This window comes from Panthera onca, chromosome A1 (assembly GCF_046562875.1).
Source record: "Panthera onca isolate mPanOnc1 chromosome A1, mPanOnc1 haplotype 2, whole genome shotgun sequence".
NCBI classification, from domain to species: Eukaryota; Metazoa; Chordata; class Mammalia; order Carnivora; family Felidae; genus Panthera; species Panthera onca.
Window position 1 is genome coordinate 50,226,668 of NC_138339.1, and position 21,447 is coordinate 50,248,114.

A 21,447-nucleotide genomic window follows, 5' to 3' on the forward strand; every position below is an offset into this window, starting at 1 on the left:
CTTGGTAACACTGGATCTTGGCTCTATGCCATCATGTATTGCAGGGGCCAGCAGCTCATCAAAAATTTCAGGCTTTTCCACACACAGGTCTAGTTATTATGTTTGCACAGTACCCTTAACTGGACAGCCAGAGGAAGAGAGCAGTGAAACTTTGCATTCGAGCTTAAGATGACTTACGTATATTGGTCCAAATGTACATATAACATCTTATAAAACATATGTCTTTGGCATATGTTTTTGACAAGAATTGTAGTCGACTGATAAAGGGGGGGGGGGGTTCCCTTTCAGGAGGTAGGTGATCCTAAGTGATGAAGCTCACTATAAGTAATCTCTTGTAAAATGAACACTCACACACACAGCCCTAGTATCTATTCTCCACATTTTGTTGTAAGCAAGGACAGGATGTTCAATGTCATTACTGAAATCTGCTTTGCCCAATATGGTAGTCACTAGCCATATGCTACTATTGAAACTTAATTTTTAATTAGCTAAAATTCAATAAAAATAGAAAATTATTTTCTTGGTCATACTAACCACATTTCAAGTGGTCAATAGCTACATGTGACTAGTGACTATCACATCGGACAGCACAGAGATAGAACATTTCCATCATCACAGAAAGTTCTATTGGACAGCGTTGATCTAAGGATCAAATTTAAATAACTGACCCTGTAAGTGATAAAGAACAATCAGAGTTACATACATATGAGGTGCCATCCATATACCAGGAACTGTGCTAGAAATAATTAATCTCTACCCCCTTCAACAATGACCACAAAATCAAATGCTCACAGGACCAGGCAGAAAGGTAAGTAAATCAAATGGGCTAGGGACAACACAATAGGAAAGGTGGGGTTTGTGGCTAAACTGTAGAATGTATACCCCACCCAAAAGGGACACAACTTCTCAGTTTGACCTAAGTGCTGCCATTTGAAAATGTAGGTCCAACATTACCAGCTCTTCTGAATATAAAAAGAATTTGCAAATCTGGATTTTTAGGTAAACTCTCTTTATTTTCAATTGTAAAACAACAAATACATAGTTTCTTAAAGCACCATGCAAACCAAACCTAAAAATGGCTTAGAGCTAGATTCAGTCCATGATCTGATCCACTAGCATATAAATTCTGTATTTTTGGAGGTCCAAGAATCACCTTTCAGTTATTAATTTCTGCAACTACACAACTAATACTGCCACTGACTCATCAAACAATAAACACAAACCACCACCAATGCCAATTCTGCTTCTGATTGCTAAAGGCCTCTCCCATAACAACATAAAAGTCCCCAGCTAGCCTTCCTCTGCTATGTAGAAGATTTTCTATAAGCAGTTTGAGAGATGAGCTCCCTGCTCCTAAAGGATTTCTATTGTCATCATGCAAGACAGCATAGATAGTGACTTTTTAAAGAAACGGTGTTTTGAATGTGAGCAGCATCTCAAAATCAACCTTGCCCAACCTTTAGTAATGCACAATTCCTGCTCTGTGCTTTTCAGAATAGTAATGCTTATATTTCTCCACACGACCAAGGCTGCTACTGCTAACGTATTTGACTGAATTTTTATTATTGAGAGCCTTATCATTTTGAGCCAGTTTCCTCTCCTCCCTGACACATTCAGTAACGCTGCACTCCAGTGTTTGTTATAGCACAGATGTTTCCGTGGTGATGATCAATGACGTCACAAGCACCGGAATGTGTATCATCAAATGTATCCAGACAGAAGAGTAAAGTAGAGTGGGAACTCCACTTCCATTTGAACTCCATGTTGACTGACTCAACTTCCTCAAAAATTACTCTTTGGGGTCTGGGCTGTTCAATCTGGACTGCAAAAAGCAAACATACTTGCCTGTTTGTAATTCACTTCTACTATCAGGTTATTAATTATGTGCTAAATCTCATCTACATACCAAAACCCAGATTAACCTTCCTCAGATGCCAGCTTTCAAAATGTTACTGCTGTGCTCAAAAGCTTTCTGTTGTTTCTCCTTAGCCTATGGGATCAAGTCCACCCTCCTGAGTCTGGCCAATTCTCCCCTTCCAACCTCATTCTCCATCTCTCCCAAACTGGAAGCAGGACTTGGCAGCAGTTGGGACCAATGGCTTTGGATTCAGGAGGCCTCAGCTCACATTACAGCTTCAACACTTACCAGCTTGGGTAAATCACTTTTCTCAAGCCTCTGTTTCTATCACTTTAGTTGGGGATGACAGTTATAAGAGAACTCACCTCATGAGGTTGTTGTGAGGTTTAAATAAGTTAATCTACGTGTACAGAGCTCTGCACAGAGTAAGCAATAAATAAATGTGAGACAGAATGAAAAAGATGAGGAGTTGCAGAAGAAGGAATGTAAAGAAAAAGAAAATGAAGATGATCACGACAGGCCCTCCAAATTCACTGTTTCCAAACATGCTTTGCATCATTCCACCATTTCTTTTTCAGGAAGGTTTTACCCAAACAGTACTGTTTCATAAAGGCTGGTCTTCTGCATGAAGCTGTTTCTTCCTATCCCAGGCTACAAAATACTAACTGTTTAGTGAACTTCTTATGTCTTTTCCATTCATTCATCACTAACTACACTTTTCCTTGAACTTTTATCCTGGTATATATGTTTGTATATGTAAACCTGGGATGGCATATATGTATGCAAATCAACCTAACAGTCAATACATCCCTTGCAAGCAGGGACCTCATTCACTCACAAACTGGATAGATAGTATTCTGCACTTAACCAATGCCTGACAATTAACTAGCATTGTTAAGCTTTCAAAGGGTTTGCCCATCTCAATTATTCTTAATATCAACCCTGAGTAGCAGGCAGGCAGATGTTATTCTAAATTATACTTTACAAATGAGGTAACTGAATTTAAGAGACTCACTTGAACTTGAAACTTTGAGAGTCCACATTGGTAGATAAAGTCAAATATTTAAAACACCCCAACTACCTTTCAATTTTGGTATTTATCTGAAATTTCTGCTCAGTTTGGCTAAAGCATTCACTTCAACCATGTAAATACTACAGCCAAAGTCCCATAAAATCTTAGTTGTGCAATTCCTATTCCCAAGATAGAGTGTAGATATTTATTAACTTTACAGAATATTACTACTCTATTTCCAAGCAAAGTTATTTTCCCCCTAAGACTCAGCCCCACATATGAATTATAGTAAAATCTCTCTCTACCTTCTTCTATTTCCAAGTTCAAAAAATGGCATCCTAATATAATACCACAGGTGCCAATTTAAACACAGGAACACTGGAAATATTCCAGTTTCTAGGCTTAGAAGCTTTTCTATTGTTACAAGTTGGGCTGCTAAACACACAGTCAGAGTTTGGACATAAGATATAACTGTAGCAGCACTTTAAGAACTTACATTTTTAAATGTAGAGCAAGTCCCCTTAAGTTTCATTTTCAATCTGGACATTATCCATCTCAATGGTGTTCATTATAGAATTTTTCACATACAAAGAAAATAATAAAAGTTTACTGGTTAAATACGTTATCCTAAAACAGTACCTTAATAACATTTTCCCCAACTTTTTTTTTTCTTTCTTTTGAGCAACATTGATTGAATTCCACAGGCTTTAGCTAACCAAATCAAGAAGAGTTTCTAGGATTCTGCCAAAGTTGAAAGGTAGAAGAATCTGATGTCTGACTTTATTTTTTGTTGCACATACAGTTACTAGAAGGCACAGCTGGTTTGATGATTCAGCCGGAAGATTTTAGCAAAGAATGACCAAAACTCTATTTTCCTTCTCCACTAAGAAATGATAAAATACTGGGGTGCCTGGGTGGCTCAGTCATTTGAGCGTCTGACTTTGGCTCAGGTCATGATCTCACGGTTTGTGAGTCCAAGCCCGTGTCAGGCTCTGTGCTGACAGCTCAGAGCCTGGAGCCTGCTTCAGATTCTGTGTCTCTCTCTCTGTCTCTGCCCCTACCCCATTCACACTCTGTCTCTGTCTCTTAAAAAATGAATAAACATAAAAAAAAAAAAAGAAATGATAAAATACCTGGGAACTGCTGGGACACAGTCCCCTCATCCACAGTCCTAGACATAATATACCTAAAAACATCTGCCTCGGGCTCTGCACAAAGTAGGGGTTCAGTATCTGTTGGCTTCCCACCTGTGCTCAAAAAGAAGACAAAGAATAATAAAGAATTAAACTTCTCAATGTGTACCAACCACATTAATTTTAACCATTCTTCCAAATAACAGCCAAAATCTATTGCTATTTTTTATTGGTTACATATGCCTGTCTCTTGAAATTTTTCTTACTTTGCCCCGAAGACAATGAGAGAAACTTGAGAAGAAGCCCCAAATCTAACATTGTCTGTGCCTCTATTCCCTGCATTCTCCTGCTGCATGTCTCCCCAGAACTACGGGTGAAAAATGTGGGTTTGAACAACTGGTGTCCTACTGATTGCAACTGTCAATTACATAAGCCGGCAACATAGCAGCATATGTTCACATATAAAATACTGATTAATTTCACAGATTGGGATAAAAATATATTAGTACTTAGGTTTCGCTTTCATGCTTAGTGGTCAGATAAGTATTCATCCAATTCAGATCTATTTCTGCACCCTGTGGGCTCCAGAGTGTTACTTTTGTGTTTCACTTTTCTTTTCCTTCTCTGGTTACCGTCTGGTTTCCCATGTCGGTGCCTCTACTATGACTGACCAGCATACGTTTAAGCAGGACTTTAATTACTAGGTCATCTCCCAGCCAACTTGCCCAAGGCAGACTGGCAGAAAAGTCCTATGATCCACGTCTCAGACTCTTTCTTGCTCCTCTCCAGGTAAATCTCTTTTTTCTGAAGATGCTAAAATCATGCTGATGGCATCATATTCATCTGATAAGGATGATGTTCACCTAATTTCTATAAAGTTTCATTTCTGTCCACTGAGTATTTCAAGTTGCAGGGCTGGCACAAGGAGATTAAGATGGGGTGCCTGATAGCGTGACGTGATACCAGGATTTTTTATCTTAACCCAGAAAAGCACCTTCCCATATATCACTGCACATGCCAACTAACATACCCTGGGGATTTAGCACAGATCTGGCTTTTCAATTTGCCTTTGAGTAACGTTGTGAATTTGCTTCAATTGAAGCAGGAATTATATTACATGATCAAATAGCAGGAGAATTTCTCTCCACCTCTGAAGTCCAATGTGAGGAGATTAGCATTGACTAAACAGTGGGAAAGAGCAGTGGTGATGACCGCCTTATGTCAGCTACTTGGAGGTCCAAATGCTACAGATGCAAAAACCTAACTCTTTTTCTGTTTGGCCACAACCAAATGTTTGAAGGATGGCCTCAGTTTCCCTTGTTTGCTAAATGGGAAGAATAATAGCAGTGCCCTCCTATGGTGATTAAGAGTATTAAAAAAGAGATGATACAAAGGGCTGAGCACTGAACCTGACAGGTAATAAATGCTCAAAGGCTGGTATCATAACAGCAAAATCATCATCACTCAAAAAAGTGGTCTAAAATCTAGCATTTACTTGGGCAAAGAGTTCTAGTAGCCTGTTAACTCGTTAGGAAAATGCATTGGACCCATATCTCCAAGTAAAAGAGAAACCAACCTATAAGAAATTTTCAAATTTATTTTTTCAAAAATGGATCTCTGAGCTAACTCACCTTCCCTATTAGCCCTCTCCCAAGCTTCTAATATTGTGCCCCCACATGGTATTTTGGACATGCTTCCCCTCTGCCAAAAATGCTCTCTCTTCTTTGCTTGACAAAATGCTACTCATTCGTGTTTTAAATTTTAAGTGTCCTTCTATTCGTCACACTTGGCTGAATCCCCTTGTTTAAACCTCTCTTAGCAGTTTGTATTTCTCTTTTATAGGGCGTACTATCATTGTAATTTAAGTAATTCTAAATTAATTATTTTTTGTAATTATTTGCTTAACATAGACACACACACACACACTCACACACAACTATATACCTCAAAAGGCTGCCCCTGTCTTGTTCACCTCTGCATCCCTAATGTCTAATACAATAGGCAGTCAGTCAGTAAACATATGTTAAATAGATGAATGACTGAATGCCTGAATGAAGGAGAGAATGAACAAAAGAAGAATCATCAGGGTCGTTAAGATATTAAGGAACAAAACAGAATAGTTTAAAAGTTGAAAACTCTTTCAGTCATTATTAACAATCGCCACTATATCAACATAGAACTTCCTAAATGGGTAAGCAGCAGCTCCTTGGAATCTGTTTTCCTAATTTTCCTAAGCTGATCTGGCCCCCCGGTCCTGCAGCAGGCACTCTATGCTCTTGGGGGCTAAAATTAGCACCAGTAAGCTCCCCCTACAGTGGGCTCTAATCATGCAAAGGCCCAGGTGGATCTTGCTGACAGATGTTAAGGTTAGAAGGAAGGGTAGCAGCCAGATGAGAAAACAGAGCCACCCCCTTCCGGAGGTACCAGCACTTCCTGTCTTTAGGCCTGGCTGGTTCCTGCCTACCCAGCCCCTCCCCCATGCATCAGTTTCAACACAGTTGCTGCTCTTTCTGTCATTTGAACTCAAATTCTATCTCGGAAATTGATGGGCGATTCTGCCCCTGACAACACAATGTCAGCTTTGCTCAGTGTCCAGCTGGTTCCGTATATATTATCATAATGTGCTGCCTGGGTGGACCCTGGCTGATTCTCTCCCTTGACTCAAATCCTCCTTTCCACACTAATTTCTGCCCTCTGACATGTAGACATCACTTGTTTAAAAATAAAAACAGAGTTAACAGCTTGGGAAACATTTTGATTTTCAAAATCCTACAAGGACATTGAATCTATTCTAATGGTAAATTGAACTAAAAAGTTTTCTTTAAAAAAAATTTTTTTTTGATTCTTAAAAAAATTATGTTTCCCAGGGTCCTACTCTGTTTCCTGATGACTTGAAAGAATTATTACTTCCCCAACGCTTAAGCCCTCTAAAACAGTTTCCCAAACTTCAGTCCTGATTTTGCTCCATACTAATACCACTTACACTATGACCTACTTAATATTAATTAATTGATCTAGCTGCTATTTTTGTCTACATTGACTTTCTTTTTCTTTAATTCAGTCTTGCCCTGAGCAGTAATAGCTGAGATCACAACTTTGGAGTGCTGTATTTCTGTTTGTTTGTTTGCTTGCTTGCTTATGCATCAAGATAGACCTGCAACTATTTAGAAAAAAAATTTTTTTAATGTTTTCTCCCCATCACCTAAAATCATCTCACATACTGCATGGGAAACCTAATCTAAAAGCTCACTGCTAACTATCAAGTGGATTCAACACTACCGTCTCAGCTGAAGAAATTCAGAGAGAAGAACGTCATCAGGTGAGAGCTACCTAGCGGTTGTGTATGCTACACTCTGGGCTTTTCCAGGCCTCCTGGAACCCACTGCTGATCTCTTAGAGAAATGCTCAAGGTGAAGAGAAGTTGGCCTTGGATCTATCCTGTAAAATGACCATCACCTTGGTATTGGTGGCCACTCACCAGGGAAGTGTATGTGTAACACCTTAGGAGATAGGAGACCTCTCACAGAAATAGCTGGATTCAAATAATAAATCATCGGGACTTGAAGGAAGCTACCAAACTCCCCCTTTAATTGATGTGGAAACTGAGATCCAAAGAAATCAAAATACATATTTGAGATCACGTAGCAAGGCTGAAAGGTAGGGGCAGGCTCTATTTTTGTTTGTGAATGCGCAACTGAAAATGTTCAAACAAAAATGTTTCAAACCCACTCCTGGCCACTGACCCTAAATATCTCATCTTAATAAGATTGATGACAGATTACAAACACTTTCATTTGCATGTTCATATCCCTTGAATCCTCTGATACTCTCAAGTCAGAGAAGGTCCTATGACAAGTAAGTAGAAAGAGGCCCTTAGTTTTGGAATAATCAGTCATGCAAATAAGCACAACTGGAATTATGATGATTTTGTATCCAAACATAAGATAAAACAATTAGGTTTACAAAAGTTCTGTCATTTCGGTCCAACATATAAGCAGCAAGCACCACTCCCTGCCTCCCACCATGCTCTTCCCTATACTCCGGGCTTATTAAAATAAGTTAGATGTGGCTCACTCATTTATTAGGTCATTCAAAATACCAAATACTGGACGTCTCCCAAAGTTGATAGGTTTGTCAAGAAATTCATATAAGAAAACAGCCTCCCCAAATCTATATCATGTTCGCATGTGATTTGCTGCATGAGGTTTAGCAGCCCTTCAGTCCCCTAACAAGGAGGCTGTTAGTATCCCAACAGCCTTTTAATTCACAGTCTCACAGTATTCCTCTGGTCTCCTTTTTCTCTGCCTTGTATACATGCCAGGGAGCCCATATGGTCAACAAATGATTTCTACAGAGATGAGTTAGAACATCCTTACAAATACATAAAATATTACCAGTCTCCTTCTTATCTTGCCAACCCCATAGAAAACATACTAGTCATCAAACAAAATCAGCATTTTTTTTTATTTGACTAGCAGAATGTGGAATAGCCATGGGGAAAAAATAGGTTATTACTGAAGGAAAATAAGCTATAAGGTAAACATACACAGTATGCCATTAAGAAAAAGAAGAAGATATTCTCTGAGTTAACTTTTGAAAGGTCTATTTAAGATACCAGCATAATTGCCTTCCTTGTACTGAGAAAAAGAACAGTGGAATAAGAGATGGAAAGAATTTTAGCATTATATACAGAGCAAGTAGTTGAAAGTACAGACTCCAAAGTCAGGCTTTCTGGGTTTGAACTCTAGATATACTACTTATACGCTGTGCAACTCTGGGCAAATAACTTAGCCTCTCTTTAATCTCAGTTTCCTCATCTTTACGAGGGGTGCCTCTTACTATGTGCCTGGCACTGTAAGGACTCACTGAGGGTTACTGTCATTATTCTTAGTACTATTATTATGCAGAGGCTATGTGGTTAGGCAGACCAGGGGTCAAGTCTCAGGTCCGATTCTAATTAGTTTTGTGGCATTGGGTAAGTTACTGACCCTCTCTAAACCCTAGTTTTCTCATCTATAAAATGAGAATAGTAATTGTTATAGTTCTTCAGATTTGTTGGAGGACTTGATAAGTCAAATAATTACCACAGTACTGGCACAGAGTAAATGTTCCATAAGTGTTAGCTGATAATAGCAAATAACAACAGCAATGATAATAATAATACACATTGCCACTTGGCCTGGTCACCACTAAGCAGGGGAGCAAAGTCTCAGCATTATTTCTCCTTTCCCATTAGTGCCATGGGTAGTGTCAGATTCAACTAAGAATAACACAGATCACCTGCTTGGCAGTGACCTGCGGCTCCTGAAGACTCTTTCATCTGCCTGACCCCGAGCCTGCTGGCTATCAAGTCCCCAACGTTAGGATTTCTGGCGTTACCCACTTTATGGATTACTCTGGATATACACTGAAAAACCAGTCTCCACTTAACATCTTCATTCATTATCTTGACTTCTTGCCATGTAATTTTTTATTGCGAGGGAGGACAAAAGGCTACTTCCCCACTGCTCAAAGAAAAAGGCCTGATTTGATGCTTGAAAATCTGGGGCCTATGAGCTCTATTCTATGACACATCTGGATATTCTTAGCCCTAATGTTTGTCCATTCATCTTTCTTTTTCAAGTAGGAAAATCAATTGATAAGATGTAATGTGCCACTCTAAGTAACAAAGCATGACATAAATATTTATCTACAGTAACCTGGACCCTTCACCAAAATGCTTTTCCCTCAGTGGGCCTGACTGGAGTTCTTCACCAAAACCAGTCATATGAAGGGCCACTGTCTAAGTGTAAAGCTCTGTCTGCATCTTTCATACCTGGCCCTCATGTTTTGAAAGTGCATTTCTGTCAGGAAGCTAGAGAGATGTATCTTTCATGATCTTTGGAATCCCAGAGAGACCCCTGCAAGCTGATAGCAACCTGAACTGTAAAGGCATCAGGAGTAAACTCCAAGTCCTCCAATGTCTTGTGTAACCCAATGACTATAAAGCTGTGCGCCCCCTGACTTCACACTTGCCTGCCAGCATACTGTGGCTAAAGAGCACCAAATAGATTTTGACAGAAACTATCTATGTGAATGTGAGAAGATTACATCCCCTTGCTAGGTCTCAGTTTCCTTATCTGGAAAATGACAGGATGCACTGGATGACCTTTTATACGTCAGTGGCCCTTCACTTGGCATGAGCTGTCACTCACCCATTGACCACAGTGGGAGAGGAAGAGAGAAATTTGGGATAGTATGCCTTCTCTTCATTGTTTAGTTTATTTTCACTCATTCAATTTTAGTTTGTTGGGGTTAGACAAATAATATACATTTCATAGCCAAGTAACACAACAGCCCTCCATTCTGAAGGCCTTAAAAAAGTCTCTGTAAGTTCAACAGTAGTCAATAGGTAAATTCTTTCTAAGCTACTTATGCAAAAAGCAAATCGATAAGCCAAAACCATCTGGAAAAAGAACTCTCAAAATGTTTGACTTTCTTCCTATTTTGAACACTTGCACTATTGATAAAATGAGGAGTGATCAGGGGGACGGCTCCCAGGCACAGCCAACTCCCTGGTGAGCTTCCAAGGGCCGGCAGGGAAGAGCAAAGTTATAAGCAACTCAGAGTGATCTTGCCCTGGGCTTTCATGACACACTAGGAGTCCATGTAATTGAAAATGAGTTCATCAAAGCCCTGCTTGGCCCCCCACACCATTTCACAATTGCCAACAACCACGGCCTGAGTGTCTCATGTGGGCCTGCATAATCTGGCCCTCAGCAGCCACCGCAGCCTCATCTCCTGCCATCCTCCCAGTGACAGGGAGCAACAGGAGTCATCCCAGTCTCCTCTAGGTTCCCTGAACTCACCTAAGCAAAATAGCCTGTGTACACGCTGTCCCCTCTTCCTGGAAATTTGTTTCTGTCCCTTTTACCTCGTGAAAACTTACTCAGCTCTTTCTTAGGTTTCGGCAAAAATGTGATATTCTCAAAGAAGCTTCCCTGACACCTCAATTCCCCCCCCCCCACTCCTGTTATGGTCCCCCTTTTTATGCATAACTCTCATGGGCTGGTTGTAAATTGTTTTAAATATCTTTCTTCTCTATTTACATTAGAAATTCTGTGGAGACAGGGCCTGTATCTGCCTTGTGCTACTGTATCTCAGCATGGTGTCTGTCACGTACTGGATGCTTAGAATGAATGAATGGAGAAGGAATGATTTGAAGTCGCAGTAAGCTGAGACCTCATTCCTTGGCTGGAGATCCAAAGAAAGTGCTATACCAGAAACATCCAGTGGATTTCTTTGTTCTCCTGAGGTCCTGTTTCTCCAAAGGCACCTCCAGACAAGGAGAGGCATGTGTCAACAGTTTCAGTTCAGAGCACCAAAAATTGTGCATGCTAAAAGGTCTAGAGATGACCCAACCCAACTCTCATTGAATGCATACCAAACTGAGGCCACAGAAGCAAAGTACCTACCCAGAGTCATACAACTAGTTCATGACAGAGTCAGGTCCGGAATCCAGCTCTTCTCTCAGACAGCCCGATCCTCCCTCTGTTAGATCTGGCTGATATTTACTAGCCACTTCTTAGGGCCTCATTACACAGAAGGGAGAAGAGGGGGCCTCTCCTTTCTGTTGGAAGCTCCATGCTGTCTCTCAATTTGGAGTAATCTTCCCAAGCCTGAATCATCTTTCTCCACATGTCCATAAAACAACAAATTTAAGTGCAGCTGGGCACAGGGAGTCAATGGGGTTGGATACCCAGGGGCAACCAACAGAAGCAAAAACTGCTTCTGTCTGGAGCAAAAGGATTAAAGAAGGTCAAATGCTAAAGAGCAAGAATAACACCATATTGTCAGGGACAGCTGGAAAGGGAAACTACAATGGAGAGGTCAGAACTAACTGGTGGTGGGGAAAATCTGATTCTACTTCTCTAACGCTGTAATTACAGCAAAGAGATGGGCCCAGTGATTCTATTACCACTCTCTCTTCTATAAAGTGTTTTTAGTTTGACCAAACCCTACTTTTGTTTAGGTTTGTTTTATGCTGGGATGCTGGCACATTTATACTTCATGTCTTTATCTGTAGAATTACTTTAAAGGGAAATTTAATTCATTTGTATCTCATGCCTACAAAAACTAAATTTCAACTGTTTTGCAATTTTAAAAAGCATGGGTATTTAAAATCATCTATATTTGAGCCAAGAAACTAAGTAGGATCTGAGGTTAGAACTCATTAACATTAAAGTGTTCACCTTCTAAAAACTCTTGATTAATAGGTTTACTGATTTTTCAAATACATATGATAACTATACAAATTCATAACGATTTAAAAAAAAAAAAAACCTAACTATGCAAAACACCAGTTGGGGCCTTAAAACCAGAAAGGGTGCCTACTGATGATCAGCTGAGCTCTCTGACCTGGTCAGATTTCCCAGTGATCACAGAGAAGTCATGTCCTCCAACCACACAAAAAGGGGAGAGAATAGAGGCAAAGAGAAGCGAGGAAGGGATAAAAACACATGCACGCCAAAAAAAAAAAAAATGTCCCCTAAAAAAAATGAGCATTTAAACTGCTTGTCAGAAGGCTTTCTGACAAAGCCACTAGAGTGTATTCACAGGCATTTGCATAAATGCTGCCGGTGAGTTCACCATAGCTGCTAGCGCTAATGGTACATAAAGTAATTTAGTCACTTCTCCCGGCATTCTGTGTCAGAATGATGAGCACCGGCACTTTGCCTTGTTGCATATTAGATCATTAGATAATAAAGTGTTAGCGCATGCAAGCTGACAGGGTCCCTGCACTATAGCTTTGTGAGGGCACCGCATTTTGCCATAGGGGGAAAGAATAGAGAAACTGATGCCACAATTGGCCTTAAATTCAAGTAAACACAACCTGAAACTCAAGAGAACAATAATGACAGTATCAACACTCCCTAAGCCTTTAAAGATCCCCAGCATACAGTCCCCAGGAATTTGCCCAAATGAAGGGAAGACAGGGCAGACACATAAGCTAGGGTTGTACATTACCATGGGTGGCAAGAATTCTTCATCTTTGGCCCCAAGTCTATGCTTTTTCAAAAATTGAAGCCCTGAGAGTAGCCACCTTCTGAAGCTACCTCTCTCCACAGCATATATCTTCCATAAAGCTACTGCTTAAGGACGAAAACTCACTAGTCTAAAGTCTCCCATAAATATTCAGCCAAAGAAAATCTCAGTATTTATGAATGAAGAAAAAAATGAGGGAGAGCAATTACCATGAGCTACAGCGTGCCAGGATTCACTCTCTTTGGACCATGAAAGATTCTGTGAAATAAATTTGCCTTTGTGAACTCTCCTACTTGAAATCCAGGGGCAGTTATTTGAGCAGGGAGGTTTGGAAGTCCATGGGTCACACAGGGAGGACTGCATGAATGTAAAGCATGGTCTCTATTTCTACTTATATGCAGAAACATGAGCTACAAAAGGGAACTTTCCTCCAACTGTCTGACAAGCAGGATATAAATAGAGATGTGCAGAGTTGCTCAAAATAATTCAGGCTACCTGTAAATGAGATGGTAAAAAGCCCAGAATGAGGAAAAATGAAGGCTCCTACAGGTCATCTAAAAGGTGAAAATAGCCAGCAGTCTCACTGTGCAGAGGCTGTCTGAGGTGGGGATGAAGGAAGGATTGGAGCAGCCAAGGAGTAGGGGTTTGGTTCTGGAAGTTTTAAACAGGACAGTTTCAAACAGGATTTTTCAATGGTAAGATAAAGTATTACCATACCCCCAAATCAACATGCATTAGCATTTAGGTCCACTCCCACACATCCCCAATGAAAGAGCCCAATAGTCATCCTTTGCTGAGTAGATATTTATGTATCACTTTGAAGTGTCTAAATGAGTGGGTGGTTATGTGTGGTTGGTTGATTCATTCTGCAGAGAAGCAGATTTCCATGTTATTGTCATTACAAAGAATTTCAAGGTGCCTACCCTTTTATTCTTCTGGAGAGAAATAATGTAAGGCTTTGGTGAGAGCTAGGCCCCCTAGCTGAAGAAGACAGGACATGGCCACATCCCCACTGTTGGTTAACCATTTATGAACAAGTGAAATGTCATCATTTTCATGAACAATATGTTAATAATCACACGGCCACTCGTAGACTGGTAAATTGGAGCCGAAGAATAAAATATTGCCTTTAAAACTTAGAATAATATGATATTCCAATTGAAATATTAATATGTATACCTAGAAGCAAGGATATTTGAGCTGGGATGAAGCCTAGAGACATTTTGATCTAGAGATCTCAAACTGTTAGTCTATGGCTCTATTCCTCCTAAGTGGCATTTCCCCCTTCTTCCCTTCTAGGTTTAAAAATTTTATAATTAGTTACCAACAATTAAAAATCAGGAGTTTTTGTTCTTGCCACACTAGAACATCTGGCCCCACTGGGCCTTCAGTCCCCTTGGCCACAACTCTCTGTGGGACAATAGAGCATACACTTGCCCTTCTTCTGCAGTCTCCACCCAGCCCACTTCCCCTATGTACCTGACCTGCCCCCACTCAAGGCACACAGTTTTTTACCCCTACAGATCATCACCTTCATTTTACCAAGAAGAAAACTAAGGATCCCCAAAAGTAAGGTGACTTGTCCAAGGTCACGTAAAGGTCAGAGGTGAAACTAAAAATTGAATTTACGTCGTCTTTCCTCCACATCACAATACAAAATAATGTTCCTGACCTCCATGTTCTAGAAGTGTCTTTCCTAGCAGGTTGTTTCTGTTGGTTTGTGTTCCCCGCCCCCCCCACCCCCCACCAAGTAGAGGGATGATTTGCAATTTGCATGGTGTCATGTGGTCTGTCACTGACTTCCCAAGGCCAGGAATGGGAGCTGGGTGTAGTCTGCACTTGGAGCACATTTTGAAACTATGAACCCATGACTGGTAGATTTCAAAGTTATAGTCAAGTCTGTCCTTGGACAGGGCAGTAACCATTGTAACTAACCAGCCACAGTCAAAAACAAGACTTCAGTTTTTAAGCCACTGCTCTCCAAATTGTGCCCAGTGAGTATATACCTAGTTTTTTCTCTTCCTTTCCTCTAAATACTTCTAGTAATACAATGCCTTAAGTGACTCCAAGGGTATTAAAAAGGCAATATTACTATAAAGTGAGGATCAGAATAATTTCAAGTACAGGAATGGAACTAGGAATGTAATCATGAGCAGGTATTTCAAATGGCCTTCTGTAAAAAAGTAATATCCATCCATCTCAGCACTAATGAAACCATAAAGAAGCGGCTTTTGAAAGATGATGGTTTACTTTAAAAAGACTGTAAAACTGGTGAAGAATCCCTTCTAAGAGTGTTACATCTGGCTAATTAATAAAAAGTAGTTTGTATATTCCTTAAGTGCAGGAAATAAAACAGGCAAAAATAATGATAGTGGTATTTTTATTAAATTAGAATGCTGGCAGGGAAGGGGGTTTTCTACCTTATGAATTATATCATGGACGGCTCACAGCCCTTGGAAAAATCAGACAATCAGGTGGTAATTTGTGCGGTAGTGTTTTTAAAAGAATCCTGCTGACGTAGCAAACTAGAAAGTGAAGTAGAGAAATGGGTTTAGAGTTTAACTTGAAGAAGATAAGAGACATTCTAGCATGGTGATTGGTATTGAGTAGAGTCTCAATCATTATTTCCTGGATGGATGGTTGGATGGATGGATGGATAAATGATGAATAGATGGATGGGTGGATGGAGGATGGATAGATGGATAAATAAATGGATGAACAGATGGGTGGATGGATGTATCAATGGAAGGATGAGCAGACAGAAGGAAGAATACATTACATATACGTGTAGTACAGAAACATTCAGATGTACATTCAATCTAGCCCGTGGTTCCTTTGAGTGGTATTCACTTTCCTTGATTCAAATTTTTATCTGGTTTCCTCCAGTCCTCTCAAAGCTACCACTGATTAGCCACAAATTCAAGACAAATGTGATTTCACCTAAACAAAGTCCACCTACAGAAAGCAGGCTCTATTATGTGCTGATGAGGGGAAGATTATGCAGGAGGCACAGGAGGGACATTTAGTTTGGGCTTCAAATTCAGAAAATGCCTCTGACCTAGATTTTGGACATTGTCTCCAAATGAGGTTTAATATGAAGTTACAGAGGTACACCAGCAGGATTGTAAAGATGGTGGAGTTCATTAAACAACCAAGTCAGTTATAAACCCAAAATGTATCACAATATTTATGACCTTCCTTTGGCCTTCCTTTATTTTTCAGTCAAGTGGGAGCCAAAAATAAAGCAGTGGTCCAGGTCTCCCTGGAGACCCAGGTCTCTCTCAACCTGAAGGAAAGATGCATCAGCCATTTCCAGGGTAGAGAGACGTGCAACAAGAAAGGCTGGGCCTCCAAGATGTCTTCCTGTCTTTCAATACTTAGTATCAATAACGTTCAATAGAACATTTGAAATTCGAAACAGAGTAGAAAATGTGGTGGAGTTGGAAGAAAGAAACCAAATAGATTCACAGTTAAAGTAGCAATGCCAACCAATGAAAATGATTTGCCTACCATGTTCCAGATAAGAGGGCGTACCTTCCGAGGGGTCAAGCCTCCGAGCCCTCCGCCCATGCTTAGAGTTATTATGGACAAACATGTTATCAGAGACTGCCAGGACATGGCCATCCACATTGACTGTCGTAGACACCACGACCTGGAGACAGAAGAGAGAAATGAATGAACATTTTAATATAAAAGCATGGAGGGTAATAAACTCAAGTTAAATAAATAACAGCTGGGAGCTGAAGAAAATTGCATAGCTATTTCACATAATAACTGGTGCTTATGCTGTACAAGTCTAACAAGAGGAGCTATTGATGAGTGGGTCTTTGGCATGGAACGCTTTTGATGCAGTTTTAAGTAAAATTGCACAGTTTATAGTTATACAGCAGAAGGTACACTGTTAACCATAATTTTAACAAGAGGATCTTTATTAGCATATTTTTTTACACAACGGTGGTTGTGTTTCACCTAAATTACCCTTCAGTTTAGACACTGAAGCAGATATCACAGTTGATCATGCAAATAAAAATCTTTTGAATCTTTAAAATATACCCCCCCCCCCCCCCCCCACTGTGTCAGGGTTAAGAGGATAGAGAAATGAAAAAGAGAGGTTTCAGTGAGACCTGGGATGCAGCTTTCCCTCCTGGGCGTCTTTCTGGTGTTTCTTGTACTTTTTTCTTCCCACATTACTTCAATTAATCAGACCAAACTTCCTTCCCCCTCCCCCACCCTCACCCCCATTACCACCAACAGCACAATCCCTCCCCAAAAGATCCTTGGTAATGAAGTGTCTTAGATCTGTGTTTCGAAGCCAAAAACAAGCAAACAAAACAAAACAAGAAAAAGAAATGGTGCCTTTGGCCCAAGATGTAATTCAGGTACCCTGGCCATCTCATAACTGACTCTGAACCCAGTTTGCCAGAAGGGACACAGGCAAAGGTGTTTTCTCGGAGAACTTTGACTAAAACAATGAGAAAAAAATGACCTACACTTCTCCTTATATTAAATGGGGAAGAGGATTAAAACTGAAACCCACAGAGATATGTTTATTCATGCGACCTCTTACAACCAAATATAATAATTGTCTGTAATTGCAGCTTCAGCTCCCACCTCATGCTTTGACATGGGAAACAGCAATCAGCCAACTCCCGTTTAATCCACCTATTATGTTGACTAATTAACTTTCCTCGACAGTTTATTTCTTCCTCCATTATCAGCCCCTGTCAGCCGCAAGCACCCTGCAGCATAGGGGGGACCTCAGGCTCTTTGATTGATCACCGATAGATTGACATGCAGATTAATTTAATTAGAATCACCTCACTTGAGAAATGAAAGACAAAGGCAAGAGGGCTAATAGATCTGCTCTCATAATGAGGCGAACCTCCAGAGCCGAGGCTGAGGATTTCTGATTTATTTTGCTCAATTCCCCAGTTGCTTGGAAAGACTCTCGCTTTAATTGTTCTTGGTTTTGAGAGGCATTAGCCTCTGAAGAGGTGAAACGCTTTACAAGGATTGGCACACACTGAGGCCCCAGTTTCTGAGGAAGCCTTTTCGCCGACTTCTAGAGTCTGGTGCAACGCCGCTGTTTCCTCCCGTGACTTGAGCAGAGGGCAAGACGCTGGGTCTTGGCCGAAGCCTGCCTGTTGTCTGCCCAGCCTAGTGGAGTGCCCCCCACCCCCACCAACGCCAACCATACTTGAAAGTTCCACTGTTGCCGTCTTTGACCTAAACGCAACTGGGGAAAACATGGCGGAGACCCCTTCTTGCAGCCTCAAAGACGGCAGTGAAATGCAGGCTGCGAACACGCTGCTCCCAATAGTACCGTGGAGTTGGTTGGACTTGATCTGATTTGCCTTAACCTGGTTATTCGTTTTCGTTCGTTTTTTCTTCCACGCCCTCCCTTCTGTAGACGCTAGGCCCTGCTCCTTAAATCAAGCCCCTAGTGTCGTTCTGACCCGGATGAGGAAGTCAGGAAACAACACACGTGGTCATTCCACCCTGGGGTCTCCCAGGGATGACTGCAGGGCAGGGCTTCTGGGGGTCCTCCCACGAGGCCCTCTGTCAGGGTCTTCTTCTTGACTCCTGGCCAGACCTGGATCTTCCCCTGATTTTATTTTTTAATTCCATTTTATTAAACTACAAAGTAAACAATTGAGAGTCCATTCCGGGACTCAGGGTTTTGGCCTCAGTAATTGTGAAAACCAAAATTCCAACTAGGGCAAGTCATTCATGGGAGGACTGCGTACACTTGAAGCAGCAGTTTGCAAAGTGGTTTTTCTCTTTCTTCATGATTGACCAACCAGATCTGACACAGCCTGAAGATTATGTGTATGCCTCATCAATTGTAGGGTAGTTTAAAAGAAGGAGGAGGAGAAAGAGAAGAAAGTGGTCCATTCTTTTATTTTCAAAAAGTATTACGTGCCAACGTAGAGTCCATATTATTTAAGGCAAGAGAAACTCACTTTCTTTTTAGTTAGGGAGGTGGGACATTTATAATTATATAACAGAGCTGGGTCTTTCAAAGAATTTTTGATTTACTACGAGACCACAATTGAGTGGTCACTGGAGTCGTTAGCTGAAGAAACTATAAAAGGAATCCCAAACGGTATCTGTTTCCAGTGTCAGGAAATACAGAAAGTTGTTATTCTAGACGTCTGTCTTGAGAGGGAAAAAAAAAAAAAAAAAAGCAATACAATTCACCATGCACCTGTAAGACAAAATGCTACAGGCTTAGGCTTAAAATATTCAGTATCGTTTAAAGATGTTGTCATCTAGTTCTTACATTGAACAAAAATGACAAAAACGGTTAAGTTAAAAAAAAAAACACAACAACAACCACACTCTATGTGTTTTTTTTTTTCTTTGCAAAAGAAGGATCACCAAGACCACTGTGTGACAGAATCATTTCACTGAAGTTTCAATTCAAATTGGAGAAGGGTAAAACAGAATCCTCATGCGTTTAATTTCTAGAAAATAAACACCTAATATGTTCCTCAAAAACTCACGACAGTACATTTTAACTTCCCGCTTCCCAAAATAATTTCTCTCATTCCAATTTGTGAATGATTAAGATATCTTTAAATAAAACATAAGCTGAAATTAATCTACAGGACTTGTAAATTTTTAAAAAATCTGTGAGATGCAGAGGGGGCACTGAAGTGTCCTTTAAAAACAGGCCCATAGTGGGAAGGAAAGGGCCTTCATAGTTTAACACAAGATTAATGAGGTGCTGACACATTCATGCAGGCAAGGGGACAGACAGGCCTGCCAACTCTTCAACCTTCCCAAATTTTGTCAACAAAACACAGCTTGAATTTGGGACAGGTAAACATGGAAAATGATTTTACATTTGGACTCGACACTTCCCTCTCTAACCCCTTCCTCACTCTCCTACCCAGGGAAAGAAATGAAGGGAATATGAGGAACAGGTATATTTAAATTTTTATGGTATGTGTTATAAATAAGTCTTTACTTTTTAGAATTGTACTTTCCAATACAGTAACTACACATGTAGCTATTTAAATTTAAACTAATTAAGTAAAATTTTAAATTCCATTGTTTCTGAGTCTCCATAGCTACATTTCAAGTGGTTAGTAGCCACATGCAGTAGAGTCTACTATTGGACAGGACAGATATAGACCATTTCCATCGTTGCAGAATGTTCTATTGGGCCGTGCTCCTGTAGAATGGTTTTGAAATAAATTGTTCCAATTTATTCATGAGGATGTCCGAGTTATGTCTCCTAAAATAGGTATTAGTCTAAGTGGACATGTTTAAGGTTATGTACAAGTATATTTTTATCACTATATTTTTTAGAATTAATTTTCTATTTAGGGCATAGGTTTCTAATATAGCAATCCATAGATGTACTGATGAACACCCAGTGTGTTCCATGGTACCTTCTATTTGGGTCCAGCCCCCCAGGTGAGGGCTCTCAGCATGAGGGGATTAAAAAACAAAAAACAAACAAACAAAAACAAACAAACAGACAAACAAAAACTAAGAGAAATCTGCAGGTACCCATGGACTTTGGAGATTTTACATTAACATTTTGGCTCATCTCAGTGGCTCAGAATCTCCTCTGTTTTATCCAGGAACTAGATATCCCTAAAGGTTGTTATTTTTACAATTTTACCCTCTCAATTTAGAATTGGAAAAAATTCAATACAAAATTTATGATGCTGGACTCCCTATCTTTCCTAGGTGATGTGACTCTGGCCAGGTTAACTTAACCCTAAGCCACAGTGTTCCTGCCTCTCAAGAGGAAAAAATAATAACAGTCCCTGATTCTGTGAGGCTTCCATTATTTAAAGTGGCCAGCATGACTCCTGGCTCCTACTGAGCACTCAAAAAATGTTAGTGGCAGTAGTAGTGTAGTTGTTGCTTTGTTGGTGATACTCCACAAAAAGTTCAAGATAATGTGTTGGGCTGATCATCTGAAGCCTAAAGAAGACCCAGTATAAACTGTTATTTTAAATAAAAGGATACAGAAACTATCTCTAATATGTTCACTGCTTTATCAGTCTAACAATGAAATCGTACAATTTTAAAGACCTTTGTTCCCACAACATATAATTATATCATTTAGGCCTCGTGTGAATTGCAATATAATTTTACTGTCTAGAACCCATTGGCATCTTAGCTTATTATATTCTAGACTTGAAACCAAACAAAATCTTATGGCTTTGAAAATAATCTATAAATTAGACATCAATTCAGTCTAGTTTCATATGAATCAGGGGTTCTCTGGGAGTTTTGTTATTGGTATTTCCTGCTATCATTCTTCAGGCTGCCCCTGTTTTCTGCATATCAGGCAGGAGACCTTGTATGTCCCAACTAAATTATCTAAGATTCGTGAACCATAATCTCTGTCTCATGAGCAGATTTTCAAAAAGACAAAAGCAGCTAAAATCCAGTCA

The 21,447-nt window shown here is 40.1% G+C and overlaps 1 protein-coding gene and 1 long non-coding RNA gene across 9 annotated transcripts in view; one reads left to right on the top strand and one right to left on the bottom strand.

Annotated features, from left to right (window-relative positions):
- Positions 1–21,447, bottom strand: part of EBF1 (EBF transcription factor 1) — a 391,381-nt gene that overhangs the window by 110,345 nt on the left and 259,589 nt on the right. For 4 of the 8 annotated variants that reach the window (XM_060634863.3, XM_060634862.3, XM_060634867.3 and 1 more), the window contains exon 8: positions 16,562–16,679. In XM_060634863.3, coding sequence (XP_060490846.1) covers positions 16,562–16,679 — 118 coding nt within the window. Of the gene's footprint in view, positions 1–16,537; positions 16,680–21,447 lie in introns of all 8 variants that reach the window. The other 4 variants (XM_060634861.3, XM_060634864.3, XM_060634860.3 and 1 more) reach the window with 1 other exon arrangement.
- LOC132680922 (uncharacterized) lies at positions 1,621–16,540 on the top strand. Its single transcript, XR_009610758.3, has 4 exons — positions 1,621–1,872; positions 1,990–2,154; positions 7,249–7,322; positions 16,250–16,540. It is a non-coding gene; the product is annotated as an uncharacterized LOC132680922 (long non-coding RNA).